At 27.4% G+C, this 16094-nt stretch overlaps 2 protein-coding genes across 2 annotated transcripts; both read right to left on the bottom strand.

The window, feature by feature from the left end:
* Positions 1 to 1815: 1815 nt before the first annotated feature.
* LOC126901590 (uncharacterized) lies at positions 1816 to 3955 on the bottom strand. The gene is made up of 3 exons (XM_050678173.1): positions 3870 to 3955; positions 3042 to 3054; positions 1816 to 2701 (listed from the first exon to the last, which is right to left on the bottom strand). The coding sequence occupies exon 3, from the start codon at positions 2346 to 2348 to the stop codon at positions 1839 to 1841; it is 510 nt and encodes a 169-aa protein (XP_050534130.1). The 5' UTR covers positions 2349 to 2701; positions 3042 to 3054; positions 3870 to 3955; the 3' UTR covers positions 1816 to 1838.
* Positions 3956 to 10747: 6792 nt separating this feature from the next.
* Positions 10748 to 14527, bottom strand: LOC126901581 (uncharacterized). Its single transcript, XM_050678140.1, has 2 exons — positions 14200 to 14527; positions 10748 to 12429 (listed from the first exon to the last, which is right to left on the bottom strand). Exon 2 carries the CDS (start codon positions 12426 to 12428, stop codon positions 11076 to 11078), a length of 1353 nt encoding a protein of 450 aa, XP_050534097.1. The 5' UTR covers position 12429; positions 14200 to 14527; the 3' UTR covers positions 10748 to 11075.
* Between the last annotated feature and the right edge of the window lie 1567 nt (positions 14528 to 16094).

Here is a 16094-nt window from a genome sequence, read left to right as displayed (position 1 = left end):
TAGTCTGCCTTTACTAACAGAGTAGAAAACTTCAAGAATTTATATTTTTTTTGTGTAAACATAAAAATAGGTCACCTAAAAATCAGGTTTGTCATGAAACACGTTATTTGAAGTAAAATTTTAGCAAGACAATGTCTATTTAATGTTTGTATTACTAAAGATGCCTCAATATATAAATTAACCATTATAAAAAAGTAGCAATTTATAAAATTTAATAAGTTCCAGAAATCATGACGTCAAAGCCTGTTAATTTTAAGCTTAAGAGGGTAAAATCCTCACCTAGATATGCCAATGTGGACAATAAATGTGTCAAAACACATGATCGCTTACACGCACTCGTGGTGATGGGAAAATACTTCAGAGTATTTAATACCTTAGAAAACCCCCCCCAATGACTATTCCAGAATTTATACATTATTCGAATAATGGGTATTTTCAAAAAAATATTACAAAAAGCTTCTTAAAAACCTTCAGATAAAAATATTATTTTAACAGGGTTTTCATATGTGATAAATATGTCATTACTAAAAATGTATATGTATGTTAGCTTTGATGCGAAGCTGAGAAGGTATTAAGATATTTTACCATTATGCTTTTATTTTTTATTCTGTTTGTCACAACTTTTTCTCAGCTCTCACTGGACCGACTTTGCTCAAAAGATCACAAATCGTATCTAGTTGAAGACATTACCCTCAAAAATTAAGCATTTTTCTTTCGTTCTCTGTAAATGGTGAAAATTCCCCAAAACATTACAATTTTTAAAATCGGTAATATATAGGGGGCGTTCAAAACTTGAAACATTGTATAAAAAATAGAACTTCTTCAACTTAACTTTTGAAAATGTTCCGGAAATACTGCGTCCTTTAACACATGTCTAATTAAATCTTATGTTACGTACTATAAATTAAAAAAAAAAAATTATCCGGACGACCTATCTTCTTTATGCAAATGGCTGCCGTAATTAAAAAATATGCTATTTTTGTGTTCAAATATTATTTATTTTAAAATACCTTATAAAGGTTTGCCATAGTAATAAGTCCACCAATAAATATAAAATTTACATGAATCTAACATACATTAAATATAAGTTTATACTTATTTTGCCTTTCAAAATTAAGAAAATGTTTTTTGAATTTTTAAAAACTTGAAAATTTGTATAAAAAGTAGAGCCTTTACAATTTAACTTTTGAAAATGTTCTGGGAATTTCAAAATAAGGGCTACCTAAATACAAACAATAATTAATTCTGAAATTCAAACAGGAATATATATTTCGGATATATACCCTATAGATATCCACTTAAAAATTTATTCTCACTGGGAATATTCCTGCAACCCATCACTGTACATGCGTCCATTACAAGCTAATATACTAACGTAACATCTTATTTATTGACATCGCCAAGGCAAAAGCTTTTTATGAAAAAAAAAAATATCTTAAACTTAAAATTTTTTTTCCAAGCCCATTAAGGCCATAACGGCCTTTCCCAAAGGAGGAAGTTTCTTAACCTTTGATACTCCGGTACTCCAATTAATTTAAATTATTAATATTATATAATCCATATAATTATTTATTTAAGGTTAATTATTTTAGAAAATAAAATGAATTTTATTTCATCTATAAATTTGTATTTCCTATTTTAATGTCTTTATCCGGGTCGAATCTTTAGGAATGTGTCATATTCTACTCTGACCTAAAGACTATAGTTAAGTTTTTAAATACCCTACAGATACCTTAATTCACAAATTAGCTACAGTTTTGTATAATTGTGAAAATTCATATGCCTCGCATTTCTTATGTAAAGAATAATGATAAATAAAAAATGAATATGAATTTTTATTAAAGTAAGTTATTTAACAAATTTGTCTTTACATTTTTCTTTTTATAACTAATAGCTACCCAAATTGTGTGTACACTAAATTTGACTGTAGCTGTTTTTAATGGCTCAACCTCCAAGTAACCAATTACTTTAAGGCAAGGTAATACGGCTAAATATGTAACACGTGAGGATATAAGAACATTTTTTTCTACAATTCCATGTTCCAAATTCACGTAATCTTTTATGTTCTTCAAAGTAGTTAAAAGTTTTTCATCTTTTACATTGTTATTGATACTGAAAATGAAGTAGGATAAATCATTTTCTTTAATTGTTCGAAGATCAACCTCGTGAACATCTCCTGTAAAACGTAACTTATAAATATTTTTATGTAAATTGTTATGAAAAGACTCTGTCCAAGAAGTAGGGATTTCAGAGTTTGTTACGCCACATAAGCAAAGTCTTTTTGTGCTTTTGGGACTCACGTTTGTTAAGAACGCCGGAACCAAGGTACCGTATTTTAGTTCAACCATCAAGTTATCTTTACTTATATCATATTCTAGACCTATGTCAATGTTTACATTTTTGTTAGTAATACCGCGAGAAAGATTTTTCGATTTGTTATTTTTTTTTCGAACAGGCTTCGAGTTGTCATTACTTTTACTAGGCTTAACTTTAGTTTTTGACACTATCCGAGATTTATAAGGAATATTTATAATAACTGTAGGTGGTTCTTCAGGTAACGAAACGTTATGGTCTTCCAAAGTTGAGTTTAATGGAACGACATCTGGCGTTTTCAAGTTCTTTTCAAAAAATGAATTGTTTGGTATTGATATAAAACTATCGATCTTCTCTCTAACATCTTTCCTAAATTCCAAATCACAGTCTGAAAAACAAACTTAGTTTGATTAAATACTTATATTGACATCGAACAAAATATTTGGTGATCGATTTGCTACTAAATTATGTTTATCTTTATATACATTATTGCCTTGTAAACAACATGCGTAGAGAGGCAAAGAAGAATATCATAGAACAATAGCCTCCAACAAAATATTTATTAAATTATATGAAAAAAAGGGTTTTATAATAACAATATACACATGTTCAATAAGTAAGGAAACAGGTCAATCGTTTCGAACAATGTGAACAAAAGAAACCCATTTTCTTACTGAACACCCTGTATAAAGATAATAGTGATATATCTCACAAAAAAAAGAACTTACCGGAACGTCTTAGCTGCAATTAATAAAAATTAATTCATTTTATTTGGATAATTAAGATCATAATATTATCTTAATTGTGATACGAAATTTTATTTCGAAAAGAATATTATACAATATAATATTATGTATTATTGTACGTTCCATTTTATAATAATAACTAAAATTTTTATTATTTTTTTTCTTGGGTTTTTTCAAATTATAATTTATGTTGATTTTATTTTATGTCACGAAATGTTTTCTAATAAAATGTTTGTATTACTCTGAAACATGATTTTAATTGTTAATGATTATTAACTGTTGTGATATAATGTTAATTTTAGTTTTAATTTCTGAAGATTTTTTTATGTTTATGTTAGGTGAATTGTAAAATGTTTTATCATGTAAGTTTAATTACTTCTTTGAAGTATTATTCTTTAGGATTATTTAAACTGTTAATAATGAATCTTATACGAGCCTCAAAATATTTATAACTTACAATGTCGAAATTATAATTTATGAAGTGCAGGTTAAATTAAACATGGAACCGGCGTGCAAAGTATACGAGCTCCGGATATATTATTAGGGGGGGGGTCAGGTAATCATAAATTTAAGGCGAGGGGAGGATGGGGTACTATCCGTACATACGCCCTCAGAATATTAGCTGCGGTAATGCTATAAAAAAGTGAAAGGTCTTACGCAATGTCCCCTGTACCCTTTCATAACACTAGCACTAACAATATTTGCCTTCACAGTTACGATTTAAAGTCTCAAAATATTGAAAACTAGAAGATATTATCGTATCTTAGCTTATGTTAGTATAAATTAATAAATAATTGTCAATATACGTACCAGTAAAATTATATACCGACATGACAATAGCTGAGAACCTATTTGAAGAGGTATTAAGAATACATTAAACAAATTTAAAGTTAAGATTTAATTTATCTAATAGGAATTCATATTAATGTTAGGCGTTAGACACATAGAGAAAACACGAAATTTGTCATATACTATAGAATTAAATTAGCAGTATTATCATAAATTGAATTATTCAAGTATCTAAAAAAGGCTTTAAACTCACATTTTATTTATTTGTTATAATTAAAATCATTTTTTTTTATTATATTATATTTTTAGATTATTTATTATTTTTTTATAATCATAAAATATTTTTTAATATTACATCTATAATATTTGGTGTTGCCAACTACTTATTTCTCTAATATTACAATAATGTATGTTCGGTTTACAATGAATTTTTATGATACGGCAACATTGGTGACATGACCATTCCCACTATTTTCATTCAGTTCGCTCGATATCGTACTACTGTACACTTACTGTACGCCAAATAATTCGAATAAATTTAATAAACCTCAGCATAATAATCGACTTATAATACATATTTTTCGTAATTTTATACAGTCTAATCGAAGTCAAAACAATGTATATGATTGTAACATGTGTATTTTCAAAAAAAAATTCTGGTGTTTGAAAAAATTTAAAAATAGTGAGACAATGAGGTCGGATAGCGAACACCCACTTCCCTCTCCTTCATTACTTAAATAATTACTTTTTTGGATATAATTTTATTTTGACTAGAGGAATGGTACAAATTTTTCTTTACTTCCCGTTAAGAAAAAATTGAATGAATCATTTATTTATGTAATAATTACAATAAAAATTATTTAATTAAGAATAAAACGACGATTATATCTTCATTAGAGTGCCCCTCAAAAATCGAATGTCTTTTTTTTTTACGCTACCCCTTAATTTTCTTTTAATAGTCAAAAAAATGAGCTGAGCAAAATTTGGGACTGATCCATAAAGGTTAACCCGTGCCCCCGGGCCTATTAAGTTGAGTCGAAGAGTCAAATTTAATATAAATAACTGATCTATGTCTCATAACTTTTTTTTTCTCTTAACTTAGAATTATAAATGTAAAACTCAAGTGAAGGAAATTTTACAAGAAATTCAAAAATAATAACTTCAATGTTGTTTTCTCAATAAATAGCCCACAAAAACACTACATACAGTAAAAAACATATAAAAGTCTTAAAAATATGTTATAACGGATTTTTACTTATTTAATTTCATTTTATTCTTTGAAAAACGCATATTCGTTTAAAAAAAGGTTCTAAAAGTTTAATTTTTTATGCCAAATACGATAATTATATTAGATTTATTATTTTATGTACAGTTAATTAATGATTAATTACAAACCTAACAAAATTTATTGTATTATTACATTTTTCGATTAAAGAAAATAATTTATTTTTTAGTTATAAGTTATGTTTTTTGATTAATATTTTTTTACCAATAAATTATATCTAATTGAGATCTCCCGGTAAGTGTATAATCTGAATGTTAATCATATCTTAGAAAACAAATCTGATTTTATTATAACATAATTTTTTTTATAAAATATTTTACTTGTTATTCACAATTTTTAATTTATTTTGTGTATAATAATAATAGCTTTAAAACAAAATATTTTACACAATAATTAAAGTAGAAAATTAAATTATATTAAATTACAAAATATTTCTTGTTAATGTACTTTTTTTACAATTAGGAAATTTTTTCTGATAATCACTTACTATTTGTAAAACGTATTGTTTCTGCTCTTCATTTGTAGTTAATATATTGTTGAAGTCTTCGATTAATTTAATCCCACGCTCGGCTGTATCATTAACGACTCGTAATTTGCTTATTGTATTTAAAGCATTTATGTAACTATTGTTCGCACTCCAAAATGACGGATCAATTTTCAAAAAATCAATGTTCAGATTAAATAGTTTAAAAAAATCTAACGTTTCTTTTGATACTAAATATTCAATATCTTTTTTTACAAAATCAGCTATATCGGATTCGTTTAATTTCAGACGTTTTGATGTCTGACATGACGTTGAATTAAGTTGAGCGACCATTTTTCTTTTAATATTAACATCTATTTTATTATCAAAAAATGCCATTTTTTATAGATAGACAATTTTTGACTTATCAAAAATAGTCTATCTTCATCTATTTTTATAAGGCTTAAAGCATCAGTATGTACAATATCAAACAAGTTATTAAACTTTAATGTAAAAGCATCTACTTTTTCTTTGTGGCTAACTGTAATTCGACCAGCGTGTTTTTGTAGAAGTCGTCACTCTTCATACAAACGTTATATTATCCCAAAAAATCATAACTTCACGTAAAACTAACAACGCACTTTGTCGAACACTTAATTTTACAACTCTTAAATTAAAAAACAATGTTTTCATTAAATTAGATGATAATTTACTACCAGTAATTTCGTGGGACTAATTACCAATAAGATAAATATTAGTTCGTAATACTTTAAAACACATCTTTAAGAGCAATAACAGTGTACCATTGTGACTAAAACTTATCATTTAATCTGTAACAATAAACAGGTAAAATATGATTAAACCTGTCCAAAAACTGTCTGCTGCATTTATACCGCACAATTTATGTCAGTCGAATGAAAATAACACAAATATATTTATCTTTAATGATAATACAATTAGAACTATCTTAAAGCAATTCAGTAAACCAAAATTGATACAGTAATACGACACAATGTAATAATACAATAAATTTTGTTAGGTTTGTAATTAATCATTAATTAACTGTCCATAAAATAATAAATCTAATATAATTATCGTATTTGGCATAAAAAATTAAACTTTTAGAACCTTTTTTTAAACGAATATGCGTTTTTCAAAGAATAAAATGAAATTAAATAAGTAAAAATCAACAAAATCCGTTATAACATATTTTTAAGACTTTTACATGTTTTTTACTGTATGTAGTGTTTTTGTGAGCTATTTATTGAGAAAACAATATTAAAGTTATTATTTTTGAATTTCTTGTAAAATTTCCTTCACTTGAGTTTTACATTTATAATTCTAAGTTAAGAGAAAAAAAAAGTTATGAGACATAGATCAGTTATTTCTATTAAATTTGACTCTTCGACTCAACTTAATAGGCCCGGAGGCACGGGTTAACCTTTATGGATCAGTCCCAAATTTTGCTCAGCTCATTTTTTTGACTATTAAAAGAAAATTAAGGGGTAGCGTAAAAAAAAAAAGACATTCGATTTTTGAGGGCCACCCTAATCTTCATGCTATTTTATTTGTTAAAATAAAATTATAATAAATTTAAAATATGGATATTCATTATAATTGATAAAAAAATTATTAGTTATGTTATTAAAATGACTTAAATATCTGCAAAAATAATTGATTAATTAATTTTAACTAAACTATTAACCGTTTAATTATTTAAAAATAACATATTGCTGTTCTAAAAAAAAAAAAAAAACCAATTTAGTAACTAAAATTTGAACGCGGGCAATTTATTAAACAATATTCAAAATAATTATTATAGAAAAATTTAGAATAATGCATCTTATTACAGTAGAATTGTATTGATTTCTAGTGATGGGCACTACAGAGGGAATACTACCTAACTAATAGTCTAAAACTATCGATTTATCTGGTTTTTTTTCTTCAAAATCTATCGACTGAAACGAATATATTTCAATAATATTTAGTTCTTGATCAACCGATACCAAATTATCGATCATCGAACTGATACTATGAATGATGGTAATTATCAATATTTAAAGTAATGACTAGATGAGAGAAGTGATGCTGCTACTTTTATCACTTGACATTTCCCAGTCGTACTCTTTGTCTGGGTATAAAAATTAGAAAAACATTCTAAGTACGATTCTAAAGTCATTTTCTTAATTAGATAATTTTTAATTTTATATATTAATTATGATTATGACGTATGAATTATTATAATTAGTTCAATATTTGTGTTAAGGGGCCTAGTGGTAGAAACATATGTTTTGGCGCACGGGGTCTCGGGTTCGATCCCCAGAATATCAACGAGACTTTCTTGTGATTTTCTCATTGATGATGTCTAGTCTCTGGTGCAAGCTAGCTCACACAAATTAAACTGTACCTATTATGAGTACAGTTTATTTATGAATATTCAAAAGCATTAGGTTTGGCAGACGTATAAGAAAATGTTTAAGTGGATATGTGGCGATAACAATTTACATCGCACGTTACATTATTAATATTGGTGGGTTAGTTTACTTTCTACGTTGAGTTCATTAAATTATTAAATAATTTTGAATTAATTACAATTATAAAATTGGTGATAAAAAAAAGGCGGCGAGAGAGAACTTTAAAAAAAAAAAAGCTGACTCAAATCCTAAATAACTAAAATTAACAAACATAGGTAAACCAATTTTTTTTTTTAATTTTACTTATATTTGTTTGTATTTTTTATGTTATAAACATAAAATTATTAACATGTTTTTTGTTAGAAACAAAAGTGAAAGTTTTAAAAGTTAAAATATTTAAATTATTGTCTAAATATTTCTATTTTATTGCTTCTATAGATAATTTGAGATTTGCATCCCTTCCGTAAACATGAAATCAATTTTAAAGAGATATAACAAAAAGGTCATTGAGGCGTCCCAGATTAGGTTTGAAAATATTCAAGAATCTCGGTAGATCTTTTTTCCCTAATCGGTAGCTAGTAATGAGAACTGCTGAGTAACCACTAATGTTATTTGGACTATTAGCCTGTGCCCCATCATTATAATTTGTATTTATAATTGTTCGAAAACATTGTAAAATGTGGTATAGATTATAAATCAGATGTTACTGTTAATTATTTCAATGATTGTCAAAACATATTGAAGTTTTTGAAATATTAACATTAAAAAATTTAAAAGAAATATTGACTCGATTTCAAAATTAATTTTAATAATATAAGTAAACTGACGAGTCGCTTGTATTTGGCAGGATAAATAAGGAGTTTTTAAAAAAAATTAGTGTGAATCCACCCCTGCCATCCTCAAATGATCTCTTGCGGTAGCGGATCTTGGATATTTTGACAAGGGGTCATTATTAGTGTAGATTGCATGAGAACCGTATGAACTTTAGTCTTCATAAAAACAATCATAGAAACTAAATTTTTTGTAGGTATAAGGAGGAGATAAAGCAGTGTGGTAGGGAAGTTCCTCGTCTGTTTCTAACTTTTGAATTGGATTGTCTGTAGCCTTAACAGACAAATTTTTAAGATATACCCTTAGGATAAACACCTCAAATGTAAGTTTATATATACAGGCTAATTCACTTGTCAGAAACCATTTTATTAATCGAAAAATAAAAATAAATTTGATCATTTTTTATTTGTTTCTTTTAATTTAATGTTATTCTCAATTTTCCAATCATTTAGTTTTTTTTATGATCATCCTTTATATCTTATACAGGTGTCAACTTTAATTTCTCAAATGACAACATCCCTAATTATTTAGCTTATTTAATAGATAATAATATAATTAAGAAAATGACTGGTCGATAACGACTTTTGCATCACTATTTCGGATGTTAATGACATATATATACATATAAGTGAGAGGAAGATTACAGTCAGCAAACAAATAAATAAAATTATTAATATTATTTTTATTTTTTGATTAATTAAATGCTTCGTGATAAATGAATTATCCTGAAAAATAAGTTTGAAAAATGAAAAAATACAGAAAGACCACATTTTTATACCATATTAACATTTCATTCATCGATGAAATTACAAACATTTCAAATTTAATCTAAAAGCCGATGCTAATAAACCAAAGGTTAAGAGTCTTAATGTGTCCCTTTAATTTTAAGTTCTGATAAAAATGTTTATAAATAATTAATGTAATACTGAAATATTGTAAATAATATGTATATAATAAAATTTAATTTAAATACTGTCTGGAGTATTATAAAATTGAAAAAGACAACTACTAGTTTCGACACTAGGCCATTATTAGGTTACATTTAAAAATCTCTAAAAATAAATAAATAAAATAAAACGTAGAACGAATAGATAAAATAATCATAAAATTAGGAGATGATTATTAATTTTTAGAAGAAATTATATGATTATTCCGAATTAATATCAACTTACATTCTTTTAATTATATCTTATTTACTAGTTTAACGATTTATAAATATAATATAAATACATATAGAAATTAAATTTAGTATGAATATTATATTATATTAATATTATATTCAATAATGTAGTAATGAAATTTTTACGGTAAAAATTATATAAAAAAAAAAGTTTGATTATTTTGTCCCTAGTTAATTAATTGTAATTTTAATTATGACATTGATATTTATTATAAGTCAGAGGTAGCGGGAATAATTTTTTAGAAAGAGCAGCTTTGGTAGGTTGAATAGTCCGTCTGCAATATTTAAATAAACGAATAAAATCATTTTCAACGGTTATGATAAAAATATGTTTTTTTTTTAATTTTTTGCCAAATTAATATAGATACAGTTTTATTGTTAATGGCATTTTTTTACGAAAAACATTGAGTTCTATATATTTTTCTTAAAATAAAAAAGGTCAATTTATAGATATTGTAGATATAAATTATAGAGAGAATATATTAGGGCGATTCTTAACTCTATAGGTTAATTTTTTTGTAAAAAAAATCATTTAATACACAACCTAGAATTGTTATATTAGGTGAAAAAATAAACTGTACAAAATTTGGTTTTTGAATTGACGTTATTAAAATTGAATGACTATAACATGTACCACCCATTAAAGGGTTGAAAATTCGACTGTAAGGGTGGTTTTTTTATTTTTGCCACTTATATTACAAAGTGTACTAAAATTTAAAAATCATATTATATATTTAATAAGAGTGTAAACTTTATTTTTTTAAATGTCGACATAATTCACTAGTCTATTAAAGAAGCTATTATCTAATAAATGTTATTAGATAATTATCTAATTAAGAAAATGATCAAAAACCGTGGTAGTGACTGTACTCATGGGACAAACCAGGAGTTCACCTGGGACGTTGTTGGTCCACTACAGGAACGTGGCACAAGTAAACAGGAAATGTAGTCGACACAGTTCAAATGTACTTATTAGATGTGAACGGACCTTAGTGAGAAGATACTTATGAGGATATTATCTACCCTTTGTATATTACGGAAGAGGTTTATAAAGTTAATGAGGAGGCCTTGGCGCGAAAAGTGAAGTTGGACAAGAATGGAACTCCTCTAAATTGTGGTTTAGATCCTCTACTTTCACTTCCTCAATTTTTATTGTTGTTGGCGCGTCATTTTGGACTGATGGGTGGCTTGAAGTTGGACAAGAATAGAACTCCTCTAAATTGTGGTTTAGTTCCTCTACAGTCACTTCCTCAATTTTTATTACTGTTGGCACGTCATTTTGGACTGATGGCTGGTATAAAGTTGGACAAGAATATAACTCCTCTAAATTGTGGTTTAGTTTCTCTACAGTCACTTCTTCAATTTTAATTGTTGTTGGCGCGTCATTTTGGACTGATGGGTGGCTTGAAGTTGGACAAGAATAGAACTCCTCTAAATTGTGGTTTAGTTCCTCTACAGTCACTTCCTCAATTTTTATTACTGTTGGCACGTCATTTTGGACTGATGGCTGGTATAAAGTTGGACAAGAATATAACTCCTCTAAATTGTGGTTTAGTTTCTCTACAGTCACTTCTTCAATTTTAATTGTTGTTGGCGCGTCATTTTGGACTGATGGCTGGTATAAAGTTGGACAAGAATATAACTCCTCTAAATTGTGGTTTAGTTTCTCTACAGTCACTTCCTCAATTTTTATTGTTGTTGGCACGTCATTTTGGACTGATGGCTGGTATGAAGTTGACTGCTCGACGACTTTCTCTATTACCGGTGGTAACGGGATTAGCTGTGGTTTCGTTGTCAGCGGGGTAGATAGTGGCAAAGTGATGGCCTGTATTCCTTCTGTCGATGGATCTTGACTCCTCTCAGTCTTTGTTGAAGCATTCGCGATCGCGTTTGGTTGCATTTGCGTCTTGAATTTCTTTGCCAAAAACTCTTGCCATTTTCTCTCTTTCCGACGTATGGCAGAGGGAGTCTGTCTTTTAATGCCGGCAGTTTTATGTTGCATGATTCTTGAGCTGCTCGTGCTAGCGGTCCTATTATTTTGGATAACCGTTTGACGTTCCAGTGCGTTTAAATTAGTATGCGCCAAACCAAATGCAGTAAACGAAAGCAGAGATGGTATTTTCTGTTGCGGCACTCGTTGGGGAAATACAGAGATGGAATTAATGGCTCTCTTTGTTTCTTGGAGTATCTCAGTGCGACCATTCTGCATGCCTCTATTGTATAACACACTGGCCGCTGGATTCCGAAGGATCTGCACAAGCGACGCGTTCCGGGCAGCTTGGGGTGATTGTAAAAACGATGGGACCGTGGAGAGCTCCATACCCAACTCCTTCGCCAACTGACAGAGAATTTGGCGTACACGCTCTTCTTGTTTTTTGGTTATACCGCGTGAAGTTTTGTCGGCCATGCTGGAAATTAGAACAAGATAACGTCACAAAATATTATAATTGCTACGGACTCGGTTATCAGGCCTATATACATTATTAATGGATTATATTTTTAAGTCTCAGACATGAAATGTGCCGTGGAGCTTGATTCATATAGCACATTATGAGCAAAGTTCTATTTAAATAAATATAATATTAAATATAATAATAATATTATAATAATATAAATATAATATTTAAATGAATAGTTGATTTAACCACTATAAAGTATTTTTTTGATTCACCTCAAATACGTTATAGAAGAATCAACTTTTATTTTTAAGAGTACATACATATTTAACTGGCTTATAAAAAGTATAATACGTATGTACAAAATATTTTACTAGACAGGGGCAAATTGTTGATCAGCCATCATTTCACAAATCCGCTCGCAATTGATCCCCCTGAATACATTTTATATAAAAAAAAACTTTTTCAAAATATGACTTCTCATTTTACAATTTCAACGTAAATAAAATGTAATCTTTTTAATGTTTACGCACGCTAGTTCAAAAAATAGAGTTTTATATAAATAAAAAACAAACACATATAAAATAACTTGTAAAATGTGTCATAACGTACTCTATACAATGATGATAAGTGATTGCTCTGTATACAATTGCTTATAAGTTATAAGTAATTATAAGTTATAACACAATGATTCTAAAATTGTGCAATTTAGCATTTTGTCAAAGAAAAAGTATTTTTCTTATCAAATAAAATTTGGATTTTTTCTATGTTTTATAGATTACATTTACATAAGCCAGTATGGTTCGGCCTAGTATGAATATAAGGTCAACCGGCCCCGGCATGCATTGAACATTTAAATTGGTACAAGTGCCCAAGTTGACGCCCCCAACTAAAACAAAGATATGTAATTTGCACCACGATAGTCAAAAATAATCTGTGCCATCGCTATTAGATAAAAATACAGTTTGTAGTCTACACCGAAATGAATTATTCTTTCGATAATACGACTTTTCAAATAGTTGAATACTTATCATGATCACGATTGTGGTAATTGATGAAATTTGAACTAATAGTTCATTTTTTCTTAATTCGTGTCACGAATTAAGATGAAATGGACTGGACACGACGAGGTCTTAGAAAATATTGTATACTACATAAAAAATTTACTACACTATCATCTGCCAGGAGATTACGAAGCGGACAATTTTTTTAATTGAAAGACTTGGTGCAACAAACAGACTAATCTATTTTTTTAATTCTTTAGGAAAAGCATATTTACTATATTTGTTTTTATTAAAAGCAATGGTAAAATGTTTTTTAAAAATTTAATATCACTACGAATAATAGGAATATAGAATTCGATTTTGTACTGAATTACACAGAAAAGTTATATTTATTCAAAATAAATAAACAATTAATTCCATATAAAATTGGACTATTCTGGCTGTTACGCTAAGCTCTTCAATTACGTTGCTCGAAGGTTATAGTCATATCATTAAACGATAACTAACATACATCGATAACAACATACACAATGGGATTTCAATTATATTACTCTAAAGTCTATTTATACAAATAATTTTCCAGAGTTACCACTAAATGTAATCCTGCTAATGATTAATTGAGAATAACCCGAGTGAATTCACTGCTGTCATCACTGATAATAAGTAATTTAAAATAGTTATCTGAGTAGAAAAATGGTAAGAGGATTTCATCCGTTTTAAATTAAGAGTCCAAAAATTATTAACGAAAATCTAAATTGGAAAAACTAAAGTCTCTTACCTTTATTCTCTCATTGACCAGTTCAAATTTTTTGTAGAGGAGCCAAATTTGAGACTGACCAATTCAAAATATTAATTAGACGTGATGATTTATTTTAAGTCGAAATCAACTGTTCGTAATAATAATAACAGATTGACATGAGTTTTTATATCTGCCTAGATACAATAATACAATATCTGTATTTCCGGCGTAATATTAAACATTTCAAAACTTAAAAGAAAGAAAATTCAGTTGTATAATAATTGTTATTCCGGGTTTCCGGTATGTAAGTGTAAAATTAAGAAATATACGTAAGTGTCCAGTAACGAACTGACTAATATTTATATTACCAACATTGTTAGCCGTTCAGTGCTTGTCGACTTTGTACCCTTAGTGATGCTAGTGGGGATACGTGTCAACACGGCTTGTCATATTGACAGGTGATCGTACTGTCACGGACTACATAAACGATTTTCATATAGTCTGTGATTGTGCTGTTAAAAACGGCAGTCACTAGTACATTTTACAGTGATTTACAAAGTAGCAAAAACAGTCTTTGTTTTTCGTTTATAAAATAGTAGTGAACTCACTGTTTCTGTTATATATTATCGAGTATTGGTTACAACAAAGTTACTATGATGTTTTTAAATGCGATTCATTTTTTTTCTTCATAATAGTGATTAGCAAGTCGTAGATCAATTTTTAATATGCGTTTTTCTTTTGGGCTGGTTGTGAATTATGATTTTTTTTTTTTGTTAAATTTTTAGTGATGTTTCGTTGTTATACCTTTTTATTTCAATAATTTTAGTAACATGAACTTTTTAGAAAATGTATGCACAATATATTTGAGAAAATTACCATAATTTATTCAAGTTTATCTAAATTCTGCTGACTAACGATGCAACCTTAATTTATATCTGATTTTTATATTTTCACTTGGTGTTGCGACACTAGTATTTAGATTCCTGATTAAGGCTAGAAAATAGCAATCACTGCTATTTATACTGTGATAAAAATTTTTCATAGAATAACACATCGGTAGACGATTGATAAAATGGTAGACCTGAGTAAATGTCTGTTTAATACAGAGCATGATACCGTGTAAAATATCAGTAAATTAATGATTTAATGCAATATATTCATACAATATATCATTAATGTTACATATTAGGGTTCATCAACAATATATTTTTTGGATATCGAGATTGTATCGAATTTCAGCAATAATATATCGCAATATCAAAAAAAAAAAAAATGTTCCCGATATTGCTGTAAATCGATATTGAATAAAAAAATTACATTTAAAAATTTAGTTTAATATTCAAATATTTTCACCAATTTTTATTTTTTATTTTTAAGAATACCGTTGCATTACTATGGTTGAAAAAATTATCACACTGTATACCAATCATATTAGATAACGATATTAATTTCAAATTATAGATAATAGCTATATCTCTTAACGATAATTAAATATGTTCAAATTAATTTTTATTATAAAGAAATAAGTTTTTTTTGTTATAAGACTTATTATTAGATGACTATCATTAGAAATTGGTTTTAAGTAATAATAAAAAAAAAGATTATAAGTGCTATTTATATTTTTCATTACTTTAAGTCATAACTGAAAACAATATTTTTTTTTTTAAAAATAAAATTTTAACTTTTAAAGAATAATGCATCATTATCTTCATTACTATCATCTAATAGTTTTTATTTTTTTTTATTTTCGGGTTCAACAATTTTATTTTTGATTGAGTTTCAATCAGTTGTTATTGTATATCTTCTAATTCTGAAATTTCTTTCTCTAATTATCCTCATACCTTACTTTATTTGTGTTTTGTTAAAAATAGGAATTATAACAATGTCATAATAATAAAAATCTAATCTAAGAATAGAATTTTGTATCAATAAAT

This window comes from Daktulosphaira vitifoliae, unplaced genomic scaffold (genome assembly GCF_025091365.1).
Source record: "Daktulosphaira vitifoliae isolate Bord-2020 unplaced genomic scaffold, ASM2509136v1 Scaffold_3, whole genome shotgun sequence".
In the NCBI taxonomy this organism is placed as follows: Eukaryota; Metazoa; Arthropoda; class Insecta; order Hemiptera; family Phylloxeridae; genus Daktulosphaira; species Daktulosphaira vitifoliae.
The sequence above is the reverse complement of the archived record's forward strand: the minus strand, read 5'-3'. Positions and strand labels throughout refer to the sequence as shown.